Below are 19,794 nucleotides of genomic sequence, written 5' to 3' on the forward strand. Positions count from 1 at the left end.
TCTCTAAGACAAATGAATTTGGAAGATGTGAACAACTCATTTTCAAAACAGATTTCTAATCTTAGCATTAGTTTAGTAAGTTCAAAATATTCTGACTTCCAAAAGCCTCATCCTAAAGCTGTGAGGTAGGCTGACACTTGTATTTATTTTGAGATGAGAATATAAAGCTAGAAAAAAGTTAAATACCTGACTCAAGAATACACAGGAGGGGGCAGAAGAGGGCGGCGTGAGTAGAGCAGCGGAAATCTCCTCCCAAAACCACATATATCTATGAAAATATAACAAAGACAACCCTTCCTAGAATAAAGACCAGAGGACACAGGACAATATCCAGACCACATCCGCACCTGAGAGAACCCAGCGCCTCGCAAAGGGGGTAAGATACAAGCCTCGGCCCCGCGGGAGCCGAGCACCCCTCCCCCCAGCTCCCGGCGGGAGAAGAGCAGGCAGAGCGGGAGGGAGACGGAGCCCAGGACTGCCGAGCACCCAGCCCCCGCCATCCAGGACAGAGTGCAGACACAGTATGTGCCCAGGGGCCCTGGATGCTAGGGAAACAGAGCAGCAAGAACAGTAAGCGGGCACCGGAGGCTGGGTGCCGGAGGACATAAGAAAAGCGCGCAACCATTTTTTTTTTTTTGCTGTTTTGTTTTGGCGAGCGCTTTTTGGAAGTCTTAAAGGGGCAGGGTGGGACACTTAATCCAGAGGCAGGGAATCCGGGGATCTCTGGGCACCCTAACCCCTGGGCTGCAGGGAGCAGGGAGGCCCCTTATGGAGATAAAGAGCCTCCAGGCCGCTCCCCCTCCAACGCGACTCCACCACTTTGGAGCAGAAGCCCAAACCAGGCCACACCAACAGCAACAGCAGAGATAAACTCCATAACAGCCCGGCAGGAAGCAGAAACCCTGTCTGCGTGCAGCTGCGCAGCACAAGCCACTAGAGGTCGCTGTTCTCCCAGGAGAGGAGGGCCACAAACCAACAAGAAGGGAAGTTCTTCCAGCCGTCACTCGTCCCAGCTCTGCAAACTATTCCTATCACCATGAAAAGGCAAAGCTACAGGCAGACAAAGATCACAGAGACAACACCAGAGAAGGAGACTTCTTCCTGATAAAGAATTCAAAATAAGAATCATAAACATGCTGACAGAGATGCAGAGAAATACGCAAGAGAAATAGGACGAAGTCCGGAGGGAGATCACAGATGCCAGAAAGGAGATCGCAGAAATGAAACAAACTCTGGAAGGGTTTATAAGCAGAATGGATAGGATGCAAGAGGCCATTGATGGAATTGAAACCAGAGAACAGGAACGCATAGAAGCTGACATAGAGAGAGATAAAAGGATCTCCAGGAACGAAACAATGTTAAGAGAACTGTGTGACCAATCCAAAAGGAACAATATCCGTATTATAGGGGTTCCAGAAGAAGAAGAGAGAGGAAAAGAGATGGAAAGTATCTTAGAAGAAATAATTGCTGAAAACTTCCCCAAACTGGGGGAGGAAATAATCGAACAGACCACAGAAATACACAAAACCCCCAACAGAAAGGATCCAAGGAGGACAACACCAAGACACATAATAATTAAAATGGCAAAGATCAAGGACAAAGAAAGAGTTTTAAAGGCAGCTAGAGAGAAAAAGGTCACCTATAAAGGAAAACCCATCAGGCTAACATCAGACTTCTCGACAGAAACCCTACAGGCCAGAAGAGAATGGCATGATATATATAATACAATGAAACAGAAGGGCCTTGAACCAAGGATACTGTATCCAGCACGACTATCATTCAAATATGACGGTGGGATTAAACAATTCCCAGACAAACAAAAGCTGAGGGAATTTGCTTCCCACAAACCACCTCTACAGAACATCTTACAGGGACTGCTCTAGATGGGAGCACTCCTAGAAAGAGCACAGCACAAAACACCCAACATATGAAGAATCAAGGAGGAGGAATAAGAAGGGAGAGAAGAAAAGAATCTCCAGACAGTGTATATAACAGCTCAATAAGCGAGCTAAGTTAGGCAGTAAGATACTAAAGAGGCTAACCTTGAACCTTTGGTAACCACAAATTTAAAGCCTGCAATGGCAATAAGTACATATCTTTCAATAGTCACCCTAAATGTTAATGGGCTGAATGCACCAATCAAAAGACATAGAGTAAGAGAATGGATAAAAAAGCAAGATCCATCTATATGCTGCTTACAAGAAACTCACCTCAAACCCAAAGACATGTACAGACTAAAAGTCAAGGGATGGAAAAATATTTCAAGCAAACAACAGCGAGAAGAAAGCAGGGGTTGCAGTACTAATATCAGACAAAATAGACTTCAAAACAAAGAAAGTAACAAGAGATAAAGAAGGATACTACATAATGATAAAGGGCTCAGTCCAACAAGAGGATATAACCATTCTAAATATATGTGCACCCAACACAGGAGCACCAGCATATGTGAAACAAATACTAACAGAACTAAAGGGGGAAATAGACTGCAATGCATTCATTCTAGGAGACTTCAACACACCACTCACCCCAAAGGATAGATCCACTGGGCAGAAAATAAGTAAGGACACGGAAGCACTGAACAACACAGTAGAGCAGATGGACCTAATAGACATCTATAGAACTCTACATCCAAAAGCAGCGGGATATACATTCTTCTCAAGTGCACATGGAACATTCTCCAGAATAGACCACATACTAGGCCACAAAAAGAGCCTCAGAAAATTCCAAAAGATTGAAATCCTACCAACCAACTTTTCAGACCACAAAGGCATAAAACTAGAAATAAACTGTACAAAGAAAGCAAAGAGGCTCACAAACACATGGAGGCTTAACAACACGCACCTAAATAATCAATGGATCAATAACCAAATCAAAATGGAGATCCAGCAATATATGTAAACAAATGACAACAACAACACTAAGCCCCAACTTCTGTGGGATGCAGCAAAAGCAGTCTTAAGAGGAAAGTATATAGCAATCCAAGCATATTTAAAAAAGGAAGAACAATCCCAAATGAATGATCTAATGTCACAATTATCGAAATGGAAAAAGAAGAACAAATGAGGCCTAAGGTCAGCAGAAAGAGGGACATAATAAAGATCAGAGAAGAAATAAATAAAATTGAGAAGAATAAAACAATAGCAAAAATCAATGAAACCAAGAGCTGGTTCTTCGAGAAAATAAACAAAATAGATAAGCCTCTAGCCAGACTTATTAAGAAGAAAAGAGAGTCAACACAAATCAACAGTATCAAAAATGAGAAAGGAAAAATCACGACAGACCCCACAGAAATACAAAGAATTATTAGAGAATACTATGAAAACCTATATGCTAACAAGCTGGGAAACCTAGGAGAAATGGACAACTTCCTAGAAAAATACAACCTTCCACGATTGACCGAGAAAGAAACAGAAAATCTAAACAGACCAATTACCAGCAACGAAATTGAAGCGGTAATCAAAAAACTACCAAAGAACAAAACCCCCGGGCCAGATGGATTTACCTCAGAATTTTATCTGACATACAGGGAAGACATAATACCCATTTCTCCTTAGAGTTTTCCAAAAAATAGAGGAGGAGGGGATACTCCCAAACTCATTCTATGAAGCTAACATCACCCTAATACCAAAACCAGGCAAAGACCCCACCAAAAAAGAAAACTACAGACCAATATCCCTGATGAACGTAGATGCAAAAATACTCAACAAAATATTGGCAAACCGAATTCAAAAATATATCAAAAGGATCATACACCATGACCAAGTGGGATTCATCCCAGGGATGCAAGGATGGTACAACATTCGAAAGTCCATCAACATCATCCACCACATCAACAAAAAGAAAGACAAAAACCACATGATGATCTCCATAGATGCTGAAAAAGCATTTGACAAAGTTCAACATCCATTCATGTTAAAAACTCTCAGCAAAATGGGAATAGAGGGCAAGTACCTCAACATAATAAAGGCCATCTATGATAAACCCACAGCCAACATTATATTGAACAGCGAGAAGCTGAAAGCATTTCCGCTGAGATCGGGAACTAGACAGGGATGCCCACTCTCTCCACTGTTATTTAACATAGTACTGGAGGTCCTAGCCACGGCAATCAGACAAAATAAAGAAATACAAGGAATCCAGATTGGTAAAGAATAAGTTAAACTGTCACTATTTGCAGATGACATGATACTGTACATAAAAAACCCTAAAGACTCCACCCCAAAACTACTAGAACTGATATCGGAATACAGCAAAGTTGCAGGATACAAAATCAACACACAGAAATCTGTGGCTTTCCTATATACTAACAATGAACCAACAGAAAGAGAAATCAGGAAAACAACTCCATTCACAATTGCATCCAAAAACATAAAATACCTAGGAATAAACCTAACCAAAGAAGTGAAAGACTTATACTCTGAAAACTACAAGTCACTCTTAAGAGAAATTAAGGGGGACACTAACAGATGGAAACTCATCCCATGCTCGTGGCTAGGAAGAATTAATATCGTTAAAATGGCCATCCTGCCCAAAGCAATATACAGATTTGATGCAATCCCTATGAAACTACCAGCAACATTCTTCAATGAACTGGAACAAATAATTCAAAAATTCATATGGAAACACAAAAGACCCCGAATAGCCAAAGCAATCCTGAGAAAGAAGAATAAAGTAGGGGGGATCTCACTCCCCAACTTCAAGCTCTACTATAAAGCCATAGTAATCAAGACAATTTGGTACTGGCACAAGAGCAGAGCCACAGACCAATGGAACAGACTAGAGAATCCAGACATTAACCCAGACATATATGGTCAATTAATATTTGATAAAGGAGCCATGGACATACAATGGCGAAATGACAGTCTCTTCAACAGGTGGTGCTGGCAAAACTGGACAGCTACATGTAGGAGAATGAAACTGGACCATTGTCTAACCCCATATACAAAAGTAAACTCAAAATGGATCAAAGACCTGAATGTAAGTCATGAAACCATCAAACTCTTGGAAGAAAACATAGGCAAAAACCTCTTAGACATAAACATGAGTGACCTCTTCTTGAACATGTCTCCCCAGGCAAGGAAAACAACAGCAAAAATGAATAAGTGGGACTATATTAAGCTGAAAAGCTCCTGTACAGCAAAAGACACCATCAATAGAACAAAAAGGAACCCTACAGTATGGGAGAATATCTTTGAAAATGACACATCCGATAAAGGCTTGACGTCCAGAATATATAAAGAGCTCACACGCCTCAACAAACAAAAAACAAATAACCCAATTAAAAAATGGGCAGAGGAACTGAACAGACAGTTCTCCAAAAAAGAAATACAGATGGCCAACAGACACATGAAAAGATGCTCCACATCGCTAATTATCAGAGAAATGCAAATTAAAACTACAATGAGGTATCACCTCACACCAGTAAGGATAGCTGCCATCCAAAAGACAAACAACAACAAATGTTGGCGAGGCTGTGGAGAAAGGGGAACCCTCCTACACTGCTGGTGGGAATGTAAGTTAGTTCAACCATTGTGGAACGCAGTATGGAGGTACATCAAAATGCTCAAAACAGACCTACCATTTGACCCAGGAATTGCACTCCTAGGAATTTACCCTAAGAATGCAGCAATCAAGTATGAGAAAGATCAGTGCACCCCTATGTTCATCGCAGCACTATTTACAATAGCCAAGAATTGGAAGCAACCTAAATGTCCATTGATAGATGAATGGATAAAGAAGATGTGGTACATATACACAATGGAATACTACTCAGCCATAAGAAAAGGGCAAATCCAACCATTTGCAGCAACATGGATGGAGCTGGAGGGTATTATGCTCAGTGAAACAAGCCAAGCGGAGAAAGAGAAATACCAAATGATTTCACTTATCTGTGGAATATAAGAACAAAGGAAAAACTGAAGGAACAAAACAGCAGCAGAATCACAGAACTCAAGAATGGACTAACAGGTACCAAAGGGAAAGGGACTGGGGAGGTTGGGTGGGTAGGGAGGGATAAGGGCGGGGGGAGAAGTAGGGGGGTATTAAGATTAGCATGCATGGGGGGGTAGGAGAAAAGGGAGGGCTGTACAACACAGAGAAGGCAAATAGGGTTTCTACAACATTTTGCTATGCTGATGGACAGTGACTGTAAAGGGGTTTATAGGGGGGACCTGGTATAGGGGAGAGCCTAGTAAACATAATATTCGTCATGTAAGTGTAGATTAGTGATACCAAAAACAAAGCAAAAAAAAAAGGGCAGTTCCTGTGTGGTAACCTCCAACGAGTTCTACACAAGGGTATAAAGGGCATATAAAAGTGTAGGCAAAGGGTCTGTTTGTGTTTATACAGAGGATCAAAGCCTAATTGGGCTACCCCGAAAATGAACTAAGATACGATATGAAAAAGAACTTCCAACATCAGCACTCTCTGGAAGACTCATGCCAGAAGATGATCATCAAAAAACCCCAACAAAGATCCACGCACTGCTACAGCTGTAGATGCACTCATCCCACCAGCTCCTGGACTTGCCATGGGAATGAGGAAGGAGATATCTAAGCTGGCCTGTGCATACAGTAAAACAACAAATTTGACTGGATCTATACTGTTGGAACTCAATCAAGAATTAGGAGAAGTGCAAATTGTAGCGCTCCAAAATCTTACAACTACAGACTATTTACTGTTAAAAGAACATAAGGGATGTGAACATTCCCCAGGAATGGGTTGTTTTAATTTGTCTGATTTCTCTCAGACTGTTCAAGTTCAGTTGGACAATATCCACCATATCATAGATAAGTTTTCACAAATGCCTAAGGTGCCTAACTGGTTTTCTTGGTTTCACTGCAGATGGCTGGTAATTACAGGTATGCTTTGGTTATGTAACTATACTCCTATTATGTTAATGTGTGTGCGCATTTAAGTAGTAGCTTAAAACCTATACATGCTGAAGTTACTCTACAAGAAGATATGTCAAAGAAATCATCAATCTTCCCATGTTTTCTGCCGCCTGCTACTTCTATAGCTTTTCTTCTTCCTTCCTAATTACAACCCTTAAATAGAATTCGTGTCTCATATCAAATTTACCGAGTATCATAATTCTTCCAAGTGGGAAAGATACTTCAAGACAAATGCTGGGCATAGAAGCTACAGGGCACAAATATGCAAAGAAATAAAAAGCTAACCATTTCAAACAATAAGGCTTCTTTCTCAGTTACCAACTTTACATTTCCCTGTATGGCCCCGGAAGATGACTGGTTAGCCAGAGATGGGTATGATTCCTCAAGGGAGGAACAACCTAAGACAGGCACAGTCGCAGGGGGGTCATCAGGTGAGAAATTGGGGATCAACAGAGGTGAGGCTTAGAACCTCACCCCCCCGTTCTGAGAGAAATCTTCTGCATACGTGGATGTTTTATTGCCCATGTCTAGCTTGGATTAATACATAGTCTACAGGCACACACTTGATCATCTACATTTGCTCTCTTACAACACTAAACTATGTTTTCTACCTTTATCTTGTATCTACCTACCACTTCAGCATTTTATTAAAAATAATAATAATAAAGAGAGAAATGTGGTATCCACATATAAATCAAGTATAAAAATCAAATGAGTATTCATATTTGAACTGACTGTTTATAGTTCATAATGCATGAGCAAAACCGAAGGTTTCTGTGATGGTTGCCCTTGTACTGTTCACCATGTAAGAACTTATTCACTATGTAAGAATTTGTTCTCCATGTAAGAACTTGTTTGTTATGCCTCAGAAGATTGGAGACTGATGAAAATTAGGCTTGGGGTGGATTAATGATTGTGCATTGAGCATTGACTCCCCTATACAGAATTTTATTGTTGTTAACGACCATTTGATCAATAAATATGGGAGATGCCCTCACAAAAAAAAAAAAAAAAAGTATACACTTCCAATGGTAAAATAATAAGTAACCGGGATGTAATGAATATAGTCAAGATATTGTAACAGCTTGGTATGGTGATAACTGGTACCTAGAAGTGTCATGTATATAAATGTTGAATCACTATGTTGTACACCTGAAACTAATGTAATGTAATACTGTGTGTCAACTACCCTTCAATAAAAAAATAATTATCTACAAAAAAAAAAAACTAAAAAAAAAATACCTGACTCAAGTTAAAAACTACTCTTGAGAGAATCCATAGAGACAGAAAGTAGATTAGCAGTTGCCAGGGGCTGGGGAGGCAGGGAAATGGGGAGTAACTGCTAATGGAGATAGGGTTTCTTTTTGGGATGATGAAAATGCTCTGGAATGAAATAGCGGTGATGGTGGCACAACTCTGTGAATACGTTAAAAACCACTAAATTGTACACTTTAACAAGGGTGAATCTTATAGTATATGAATTATATCTCAACAAAACACCCCTGGGAACAGAATCAAGATCTTCTTAAGCTGGATCACTGGGTACCCACAATGTGCAAAACTGGAGCAAAGGGAGGGTAAACTGAATTGATATAAATAACCAACTAATCAAAGCATCCTTTATCTCTTTTGAGTTCTTGTGCTCCAACTACATAAGGCCGCTGGAGCACAGTGAAGTGGGCCATACGTGAGCAATCTGGAGGCTTGCATTCAAATATCATTTCTCCCACCAAACTGCTGACCTTGGACAAAGCACTCATCGCTTAGTGTCTGTTTTCTCATCTGTGAAGTGGGGATAAAAGCACTTACTGCAGAGATGTCTAATAGCCAAATGAGATCATTATGCAAGCGCACATACCCATGCCTGCTGTTAATTGAATCTGGGCAAAAGAACACCTAATCAAGTTTTAAAACTTTCAGAGAGAGATTCAGTTCTCTGAAGCAAACAATTTCAATATCTGCCCCAAAGGAAAAGAGTAAAGTTCTCATGTGTTACATGAACAGAGGCTCGGTCATTTTCTTACTATGAATCTAAGTCACCAAGGAAATTACCAGCTTTACAGGAAGACAGTACAGCACAGCACAGAGAGCCTTGGAATATCAGGAGGGCTGGCTTCCAAACTCAGCTCTGCCATTAACATGCCCATAACCTTTGCCAAATCGTTAAAGTCTTCCTGGATCAAAGTATCTTTACACATGGTAAAATGAGGTTGTTGGAGCATCTAAGGCGATTTTAAGACATATGAGCATCAGTTTATCCCTTGGCTCATCTTTCAAGAAAATAACATGGTAAGAAAAAAAATTATAAAATTCATTTCATTTTGTAAAAGCAAAACATCTATTTTATAAAACATTTATAAAATATCCATTTCTTTAGAAAAACCTCAGAAATAAAGCAAGCAGAGAGACTTAGCTGTTAGAGCAGCAAAGCTATTTGCTAGCCACAATCACAGCTGAAACAGTCCCCTTGCTCACAAACCACCATGTATGAGCATGAGAGACAGCACCTCAAACTCCTGAGTACCTCCACGTTGACGTTCCGGATCTGCACGTTGATCAGGGAGAACTCCTGCTGCAAAGTCTGAGGCAGTCCCAGTTGATCTGCCTTCTTCTCTTCGAGGAGACTGCTTGGGGGGTCTTCCTTTAAGACTAGCCGGAGACAGAAGTTCAGTTGTTGGATATCATTTTGAAAAATGAGTCAGAGAGCAGTTTCCGGGTATCTGCTGCAACTCTGAAATGTGCAGAGGGGCACCTCACCTAACATGTCAGTTTGGCCTATTACCTTCTTCCTCGCCATGGCTGGAGTTGTGGTGGTGATCTATATCTTGAGTGTGAAGAGTCTTCTCTGGCTCGGGCAGAAGAGAAATGCTCTCGATGAACTCGTCAACCCCATCTAATATGTCATTTGCACAAAGCTGCAACAAAAGGTGGAAGATCTAGGTGGAGAGAAGTCAACGGAGATGATCATCGTTGTCTGGTTAGAGGTCTAACTTTAAAATGGTATAATCACAGACGAAAGAGATGTCCGCCAAAACTGCAGACAATAAAAATAGGGTTTATCCACCACCAACTCTCCCTGTTAAATACACAGGAGAATAACTCCATCATTCCACCCTGGAAATTTGTCATCATGTTCACAGTTTATGCAAGTCTCAGAAAACATTTTAAATGCAAGCCTTAATAGAATTATTCAGCTAACCCATGACCAAAAATACTATAACATTCAAAATAATTTGGAACAAATGATATTTTTTGGAGAAAATAGATTTGAAAGGCAATGAGGTGATGATATTTCACCAAAATGCTCGAGTGACTTCGTACTAAGCAGTGTTGCAAATTTCACCCAGCATTTTCTATCCACTCTATACAGACTGCTATGCGGGAGGTAATACAGTGAGACATGGACCTGCCTGCAAGGAATTTAGCCACCAAATGGTGAGGCAGTGCAAAGCAAGGGCCAAAAATCAGTTCACACCAGGTGCCACTGCGGTTCACATTAAGAAACAGTATCATACATAGGGCAAAAGTATCATACAAAAGGGCCTCATAGAACAGGTGTCATTGATGGATGTAAGGAGTTCTGAGCGCTGCCGAGTGCAAAGGTAGACTTCCTAGCCATTTACAAGAAGAGAAAGAAATGAAGCCCACAGGCCATCACTCAGTGTGCAACTGACACCTGCTGAGACCAGGACAAGAAGAAAAGACATTGAGGCTTTTCAGCCTCAAAGTGTTGAATATTAAAGTTGGCTCCTGAAGACCCCAAAGCCTCAGTGTGACATACACAAGCCAGTGGGCCAACCAGCAAATATGTATTTAATGTCTATCATCTATCCTCTAACTTTCACAAATACCAAATCTTGTAATTATTTTAAAAGTTTCTAGTATATCCAGTTATATTCCTCTATGACAACATTGAATTACATACCCTCTGCATCTGGGAATCCACCCGCCACATTCTCAAGCTCTGATCCCGTGACCACGTAACCAGCTGGTAGTCCTTGGACCCTAGAAATCACCAAATAAGAATCCTGGGAATTTTTCTGGATTCAACATTAATTTTGCTACAGGCTGCAATGGAGTAAGATAGATTCATTCATTCATTCATTCACTGTATTTCTTGAACATCTCCTATAGGCCAGGCACTGTTCTAGGCACTGGGACTATAGCATGAATACAACAATCTGTCTTCACAGATCTCACCTTTCAGTGGTGGAAACAAACAAATGAATATATAATAAAATATTTGGTAGTGAAAGTGTTATAAAAAAATAACAGGATAAGAGGACACAGGCTGACAGGGGAGCTATTTTTAGACAGCAGTCCCTGAGTGAGTCACATCTGAGCAGAAACTTAAATGAAGGAAGTAATAACTGGCAAATCAGGAGGTGAAGAGTGATGCTGGGATTTAATGTCGCATTCAGCTTTCACCTCCACAAATATTCTTCACCTTATATGCTTTCTGAGAGCTGGGAATGAATATGGCTTTTGTAAAATGAATTATTTTGTATGTTTCATGTCATCTTACTATTTAAAAGAATTTTTGGTAAGGAGATACACCTCTTTATATATAAAATGAATAATCAATCTTCAATGTTCTTAACTGACAGAGTTACATTTTCACATATTAGGTCTGGTCAAAGGAAAATTTTTCTACAAAGATTCAGGATGCCTTATGGAAAAGCTCTGTGAAAGATCAGGACATTTCAGGGTAATTACGTAGCATCTAAAATCTCCTTAACGGCCATCTTCAAAGAGCAAAGAATTTAGAGATAATTTCATCCAATTCCCTTATTTTACAGATGGGAAAAACTGAGGCAAAACAGAGCACACGATCTGGCCAAGCTTATAGTGGGGGGCAGAGGCCCCTTCTCTGTGTCACCTCCTTCAATCAGGCCCTTGGTCCTCAGTTTTACTATCTCCCTGGGTGGGCCCAACAAGCAACTATTCGGAACTATTGCCTGTTATGAGTTCTACCATCTAGACACATGGTCACATCAATAGTTTTCTGACTCCACATGTGGCCTCTTTTCATGTCCCTGACTTTGGAGAAAAGTCATGCCTGATTCCTTTCTAAACCCACCTTCTCCACCTGTTACCTCGGCCCGTCCCCTCTCATTTCCAGAGGCCCTCTTTCCCACACACTCCCTATCTTGCACTTTAACTTGCCTTCAAATAGAGGCTGCAGCAGCCTCTGCCAGTCAGCCTAGACTACTCCTTGCCTTTGATGGCAACTTCATTCACCAAACCAGCGCCTGCTGCCTCTGCTTACACTACCTTTCAGTCAGGCTTCTAGCCTCGGTCTGCTTCAGAACGCCTCTCTTATGGTCATACAGCTTCCTATTTGAACAGTGAAGGGCCTTTCTCTTACTTGGCACCTTGATCCTTCAGCAATGCGTGAAACCAATGACTGCCACTTCCTTCCAGAAGCATCCTTTCCCTGAGCCACCACATCCTCATTCTCTTCCTGCCTCTCTGACAGGTCCTGCACCACAGTGAAAACCAAAATCAAAGCTTGAGGTGGTCCCCCCAAAATAATGTAACAACAGAAAGAAAATGAAGTGACATTAGGTTGTTGAAGAAGTGAAATACAAGACAACATGCAGGATGCAGGAATGAGTGGTAAAAATAAAAGCATAAATCATTATCGTAAGCATCAGGACAGTGTTTATGTCTGGGAAAGGGAGGGAATTATGATCTGGAGGCTTCTGGGTTCCAGCAATGTTGTCTTTCTTAGTGGAAGTTAACCTTGGTGGCAGTTACACAAACTTTTACTTTATAATAATTTGTCAAACTAAACATGTTTCATGCAATTTTCCAGATAAATGATATATTTCACAATAAAAAGGAATTTTTAAAACACCTGTAACTTGTGCTCAAATTCTCACTACTGACCAGACAGACAGTCCCTATTTATACAATTCACCCTGCCAGCTTACAGGTGACACTGATAACTAAGTGGGTTGCTCAACACTTTTTATTTCAATCCAAAACTACAGGCCAAAGTCTCCTTGCCAGACTATGGGGAAAGTACCTTGTCTATTTACTATGGCAAAATGCAAGAATCACTTCAGAAATTATTCTGGAAGAGGCTTGCAAGGGTCACAAACAAGCCAGGACAAGATATGTGCCGTACCAGAGACCTTTCCTGGGACTCCAGACAAGTCACACCACTCCTTACTTCTGTAATATGAAAAGACTTAAGAACTATACTTCTGTTCTGTAAAACCTTTAGAGGCCGTAACAATAAGATCTCAAGAAAAGAGAGGCTACAACTAAATTTGCATGGTGAGTTGGTGGAAAAATAGGCCAAGGGCTTCCTGACTCCCATTCTACTTATGACCCTGATTAAGCCGTAATAACAAACAATCCCAAAATCTCAGTGGCGTAAAGCAAGGATTTCTTGCTCACACTACACCTCCACCTCATCTTCACTCCTGACAGGGGCAGCTCCATCTGGGATTTTGCTGTTTCTGTGGCAGATGCAAAGAGAGTGTGCGATTGCACATTGGCTGATAATACTTCACCTCAGAAGTGCCCGTATCACTTCCATTCATGTTTCAAGATCAAAGCAAGTCACCTATCTCCCAGGGGATAGGAGGTAACATACCACTGCATGTTTGTGGAGAGAACAGGAATGTGATGGGCAGTACTAATGATGACCTTGGGTCTCCCTCACCAATGGAGTGGCAAGGGGCAAATGCTGGGGACTTCTGAGGTTGCAAACCCAGAGTTTCTCGGCCCTAGAAGTGACCCAACAGCAAGTCTATTAATCTCTTATGCTCTCCTCCATACAGGAAAGAGACCACGCTGAACATGACAGCAGGAGGGACCCTGGGAGAAGAAACACCTTTAGTGGCATCTCCCTTAGCCACCCACACTTCAAAGTGGCGGACCCCCAGGCTCTCTCCTTCCTGAGCCCTCCCTGCACCTGCACCTCCTCGGGACCATGGTCAGCCCTAACCGGGCAGAGCAGGACTCGGAAGCCCATCTCCGCAGCCCTCTCTCCTGCTCACCTTCCTTCTGTTTCCTCCACTGGAACTCCAACACCACGTCGTCATGCCCCACAAACGTGTGGACTGGGGTGTTCAAGTCAAAGACATTCCACAGGAGAAGGCTATTTTCCCTCCGCAGCTGGGGAACCATCACTGTCACTAAGCCATTGCTGAAAGGCTATGGCAAGAAAGGGAAAAGCAACTGATTATTCCAGGGAGAATCAGCTGAGTGTTGAGTTACTGAAGATGGACTTCTTTCCTAAAGAAAACAAATTAGATGACTGAAGGTCCCAACCTATCTGGGGGAAATTTTCCCCAATACCACAAGTTGACCATCTACTCTCCTTCTGTATTTATATTACTTTTTCTCTGCATATGGAAGGGACCACAGCAAGTAAAAAAGATAAAGCTAAGCCACATGCTCAGAGAAGAACTTTTTAAATTCTAAAATGAGTGAGTGGCTCTGTCACACACTGAAACATACTGTTTCCCATCCAAGCTATTCTAAACGGGTTCCCTCCAAGAGTCATCATACGCTTTCCTGGAATGAGTGTGAGCATGCCAGGCACACTGGCAAACCCTGGTGCAGCACTGTAGCTCCTGCAACGCGGGCAGGACCGGAAGCACATGGTCCACATGAAGCATCACCTTCCACTGCCCAAAGTACTACAGCTACTCAGAGGAAAACCTCCCAATTTCAGAGCTGACGTGTTTTACTTAGCAGCAACCAACTTGGCAGCTGAGAGGTTAATAATTAGCCTCTGTTCTTTAAGGAATACACCACAGTCACCAAAGAGCATGATATCTTCACCTTCCCTCCTGGACTTCTCCGTTTATTTTTTAGAGCAAACTTTAATCCAGAGAAATATTTCAATTCATAAGAACAATGTATGATTTCTTGACAAGTGTTCCCAAATGCAAGAGCCACTAAACATCTAAATCATCTTCTGTGTTCCCTGATGCCTCTTGGGGACAGCCTAATGTAAGAAGGTAGCTTTATTCCTCCCTGTGCTCCCTTTCAAATTGACACAGAAGGAAATATAGTATCTTCAGTCTGTAGCTATCAATGTCGCAATGGAAAAATTGTTGGAAGGTTGATAATAATCTACCCCCTATATTTGTAGCATTTTATGGTTTATAAAGCATTTTCATATACAACTTTTCAAAAGGAAAGCATATTTGTGCACATGCTAATGCCACTGAATTGCACACTTTAAAATGATGAATTTTATCACAATAAATAAAGGGTAGGCATGGTAAAAATTATCATTCATTTTTACAGAGGAAGAAACTTGCTCAAAAACACCAAGTGGCTTGCCCAAGGCCACACAAATATTGAATGACTCATTGCAGCATGAGTCACAACAACTAAGATAGGGGAACAACCGAAGTGTCTATCAGGGGATGAATGAATAAAGCAGATGTGGGGTATATATCTATAATGGAATATTACTCAGCCATGAGAAGGAAATCCTGCCATATGCTACAACATAGATGGACACTGAGAGCATTATGCTAAGTGAAGTAAGCCAGAGATAGATAAATACTATATGACATCATTTATAGGTGGAGTCTCAAGAAGCTGCACTCATAGAAACAGAGTAGAGTGGTGGTTACGAAGGGCTGAGGGGTGGGGGAAATGGGGAGATGCTGGTCAAAGAGTTCAAAATTCTAGTTATACGATCAATAAGCTCTGGGAATCTAAGGTATAGCATGGTGACTCTCATTAATAATACTGCATAATATTGTATACTTGAAGCTTGCTAAGAGAGTAGATCTTAAATGTTCTCATCACAAAAAAAGAACTGATAATTGAGTCATGTGTTGGAGGTGTTTGCTAATGCCATGGTGGTACTCATTCTGCAACAAAAAAAAAACTGTATCAAATCAACACATCAGACACTTTGAACTTTCACAATATTATATGCCAACTATATCTCAATAAAGCTGGAGAGAGAAACTGAATGGCATTTCTGGGCCCCAAACCCAGGTCTTCTGAATCTACAGGTGGAGTTCTTTCCATCACAATTCCCTGACCACAGGCTCTCAGCCCTCTGCTTCCATCTCGCTCTCTTCCCCTGCCGTTAGTGACCACCTTCAGATGGCCTAGCTTCCCAGTCCAGCCATGCTTAGCAAGTCTAGTACAGACCCTTACCCAGGATTCCAAGGGTAAATTTCTAAATAGATAAAAGCCTTATGCCATTATTACCACTTTCACCCCACCCCTAAACAAGACAGAAAGAGAAAACTGCCTTACAAAGAAAACAAGAGAAAATGATCTTTGGCCCTGTTTGTCTGAAACACCAAGATGAAGTTTCTCAGCAAGAGGTAGGGTGTCTTACAGTGTATCTGGCCTTCCAGACGGGCACCTGGCAAGGGAGAATATTGAGGTATTTCCGAGGCTGGCGGTAATCCCAGAACTGGAAGAAAGCAAGCAGGATAATTTGTGAGATAAATGCCATCTAAAAAAAAAAAAACTCAACTATTGAAATAAACATAACTTTTTGTCAAAGTCATTGCTTTTTGTCCTTTAAAGGCACATGCCCATGGTGCATTTCAGTCAGCCCCCATAGCTATGTTACTATGACAGAGACACAAAGAAAACCTTCCTTTCACAGTAATAGAAACATCATGGGAGAACTCCCACACTTCCCCAGGACCATCCCGCAGGGCAGCTCACCATCAGCCTGCCTGTAAATAGTCTTCACAGTTGAAAGGTAAGGGTGACGTGTTTTCATCCTGTGTCACTTTTACACCATGTAGGGTAACTCACCTCATAAGAATAGTTGAAATGTGCTGACTACTTATTGCATTTCAGACACATGTTGAGAGTTCTAAGTTTTTTATCCCATTTAATCCTTACAACAACCATATAATGGGTATTATTAATCTCTTTTTCAAATGCAAAAGCTAAATTACTAAGTGATGTAACTTGCCCAAGGTCACACAGGAAAAGATGGCTGTGTGACTGCTTTGCTACCAGCTCACTCCTGTGCACACTCATCCACTCTCTCCAACATGGCAAGTGGGAACCTGAAGTTGCAGAGTACACAGAGGTGAGCCAGACACAGACTCCACCTTAGAGGTGCCTATGCTTCTAATGGCAATACACTGAGAGCTTGGGCACCTGTCGTGAAAGCAGGACACAGCACCAGAGGGGGCAGGACCAAGCCTGAAACTGGAACTGCTCAGGTATTAAACATTTCTTTTCAAAAACAGACGTCAGAAGCCACTCTGGAAGAATCCAGCAGCTTCTTTAAAAGTTAAACACACACACCATATGACCCAGTGATCCTGCTTCTACACATTTGCCCTAAAAAACTAAAAAGTTCTGTTCACAGAAAAATCTATACATTAATGTTTATAGCAGCTCTACTCACAATCACCAAAAACTGGAAATAGCCCAAATGTCCTTTGACAGAACACCAGATAATCAATTGTAATATCCATACAGTGGATTACTACTCAGCAGTAAAAGTATATGAACTATTGATTCTTAAAACAATGGATGAATCTTAAAAGCACTATGCCGAGTGAAAGAAGCCAACCTCCAAAAGTTACATTCTGCATGATTCCATTTAAATGACATCTGGAAAAGACAAAACCATCGTGATGGAGAACAGATCAGTGGCTGCTAGAAGTTAGGAAGGAGTGGGGGGCAGGTGTGAGTATAAAGGGATCGTACAAGGTAATGCTTACTTCTTAGGACAACTCTTTTTTTTCCCAAATTCAGGCCCCATATTCAAAATAGTAAAATTATGATAGCTTTCCCATCTGAACTTCTTTTGGGTTTCGCAGATGATGGCCACAAGATAAACTATAAGTTGCTTCCTCAACTTACAACAGAAGGGAAACTAGAGATAATAAGGAATGCTCGGCACTCTCCAGATTTTTAATTAGCTCAACACTTTGCGAATGCTTTCCTGTTACCAAGTCCACCATATGTGAAAAGATAGCAAATAAAAGAGAAGCTCGGGAGGGGCGGAAGATGGCGGCGTGAGTAGAGCAGCGGAAATCTCCTCCCAAAACAACATATATCTATGAAAATATAACAAAGACAACCCTTCCTAGAATAAAGACCAGAGGACACAGGACAATATCCAGACCACATCCACAACTGAGAGAACCCAGCGCCTCGCGAAGGGGGTAAGATACAAGCCCCGGCCCCGCGGGAGCCGAGCGCCCCTCCCCCCAGCTCCCGGCGGGAGAAGAGCAGGCAGAGCGGGAGGGAGACGGAGCCCAGGGCTGCCGAACACCCAGCCCCAGCCATCCGGGCCAGAGTGCAGGGCCCTCGATACTGGGAAAAGAGGGCAGCAAGAACAGTGAGCAGGCACTGGAGGCTGGGCGACAGAGGACATAAGAAAAGCGCGCGACCATTTTTTTTTTTTTTGCTTTTTTGCTGCTTTGTTTTGGCGAGCGCTTTTTGGAAGTCTTAAAGGGACAGGGACCCCAATACTAGGGAAACAGGGCAGAAAGACCGGTGAGCAGAGGCCTGAGGCTGGCACCGGAGAATAAAGAAAAACGAACGACCACCTTTTTTTTTTTTAATTAAAAAAAATTTTTTTTCTTGTTTTCTTTTGTGGTCGTTGTTTTGTTTTGGCGGGTGCTTTTTGGAAGTCTTAAAGGGGCAGGGCGGGTCACTTAATCCAGAGGTAGGGAATCCGGGATCTCTGGGCACCCTAACCCCTGGGCTGCAGGGAGCAGGGAGGCCCCTTACGGAGATAAATAGCCTCCGAGCAGCTCCTGCTCCAACGCGACTCCACCATTTTGGAGTAGCTGCCCGAGCCAGGCCACACCCACAGCAACAGCGGAGATTAACTCCATAGCAGCCGGGCAGGAAGCAGAAACCCTGTCTGCGCGCAGCTGCGCAGCACAAGCCACTAGAGGCCGCTGTTCTCCCAGGAGAGGAGGGCCACAAACCAACAAGAAAGGAAGTCCTTCCAGCCGTCACTCGTCCCAGTTCTGCAGACTATTCCTATCACCATGAAAAGGCAAAGCTACAGGCAGACAAAGATCACAGAGACAACACCAGAGAAGGAGACAGACCTAACCAGTCTTCCTGACAAAGAATTCAAAATAAGAATCATAAACATGCTGACAGAGATGCAGAGAAATACGCAAGAAAAATGGGATGAAGTCCGGAAAGAGATCACAGATGCCAGAAAGGAGATCGCAGAAATGAAACAAACTCTGGAAGGGTTTATAAGCAGAATGGATAGAATGCAAGAGGCCATTGATGGAATTGAAATCAGAGAACAGGAACGCATAGAAGCTGACATAGAGAGAGACAAAAGGATCTCCAGGAATGAAACAATATTAAGAGAACTGTGTGACCAATCCAAAAGGAACAATATCCGTATTATAGGGGTCCCAGAAGAAGAAGAGAGAGGAAAAGAGATGGAAAGTATCTTAGAAGAAATAATTGCTGAAAACTTCCCCACACTGGGGGAGGAAGTAATCAAACAGACCACGGAAATACACAGAACCCCCAACAGAAAGGATCCAAGAAGGGCAACACCAAGACACATAATAATTAAAATGGCAAAGATCAAGGACAAGGAAAGAGTGTTAAAGGCAGCTAGAGAGAAAAAGGTCACCTATAAAGGGAAACCCATAAGGCTAACGTCAGATTTCTCAACAGAAACCCTACAGGCCAGAAGAGAATGGCATGATATATTTAATACAATGAAACAGAAGGGCCTTGAACCAAGGATACTGTATCCAGCACGACTATCATTCAAATATGATGGTGGGATTAAACAATTCCCAGACAAACAAAAGCTGAGGGAATTTGCTTTCCACAAACCACCTCTACAGAACATCTTACAGGGACTGCTCTAGATGGGAGCACTCCTAGAAAGAGCACAGCACAAAACACCCAACATATGAAGAATCGAGGAGGAGGAATA

General features: G+C 42.0%; 1 protein-coding gene across 8 annotated transcripts in view; it reads right to left on the bottom strand.

Moving 5' to 3' along the window:
- Positions 1-19,794, bottom strand: part of WDR59 (WD repeat domain 59) — a 108,419-nt gene that overhangs the window by 33,682 nt on the left and 54,943 nt on the right. For 5 of the 8 annotated variants that reach the window (XM_057493092.1, XM_057493090.1, XM_057493094.1 and 2 more), the window contains 5 exons: positions 16,228-16,305; positions 13,907-14,063; positions 10,819-10,898; positions 9,676-9,829; positions 9,418-9,542 (listed from right to left, as the gene is read on the bottom strand). In XM_057493092.1, the coding sequence (XP_057349075.1) occupies positions 9,418-9,542; positions 9,676-9,829; positions 10,819-10,898; positions 13,907-14,063; positions 16,228-16,305 (594 nt within the window). The remainder of the gene's footprint in view (positions 1-9,417; positions 9,543-9,675; positions 9,830-10,818; positions 10,899-13,906; positions 14,064-16,227; positions 16,306-19,794) is intronic. The other 3 variants (XM_057493093.1, XM_057493091.1, XM_057493095.1) reach the window with 2 other exon arrangements.

The sequence above is a fragment of the Manis pentadactyla genome, chromosome 15, assembly GCF_030020395.1.
Source record: "Manis pentadactyla isolate mManPen7 chromosome 15, mManPen7.hap1, whole genome shotgun sequence".
Classification (NCBI taxonomy): Eukaryota; Metazoa; Chordata; class Mammalia; order Pholidota; family Manidae; genus Manis; species Manis pentadactyla.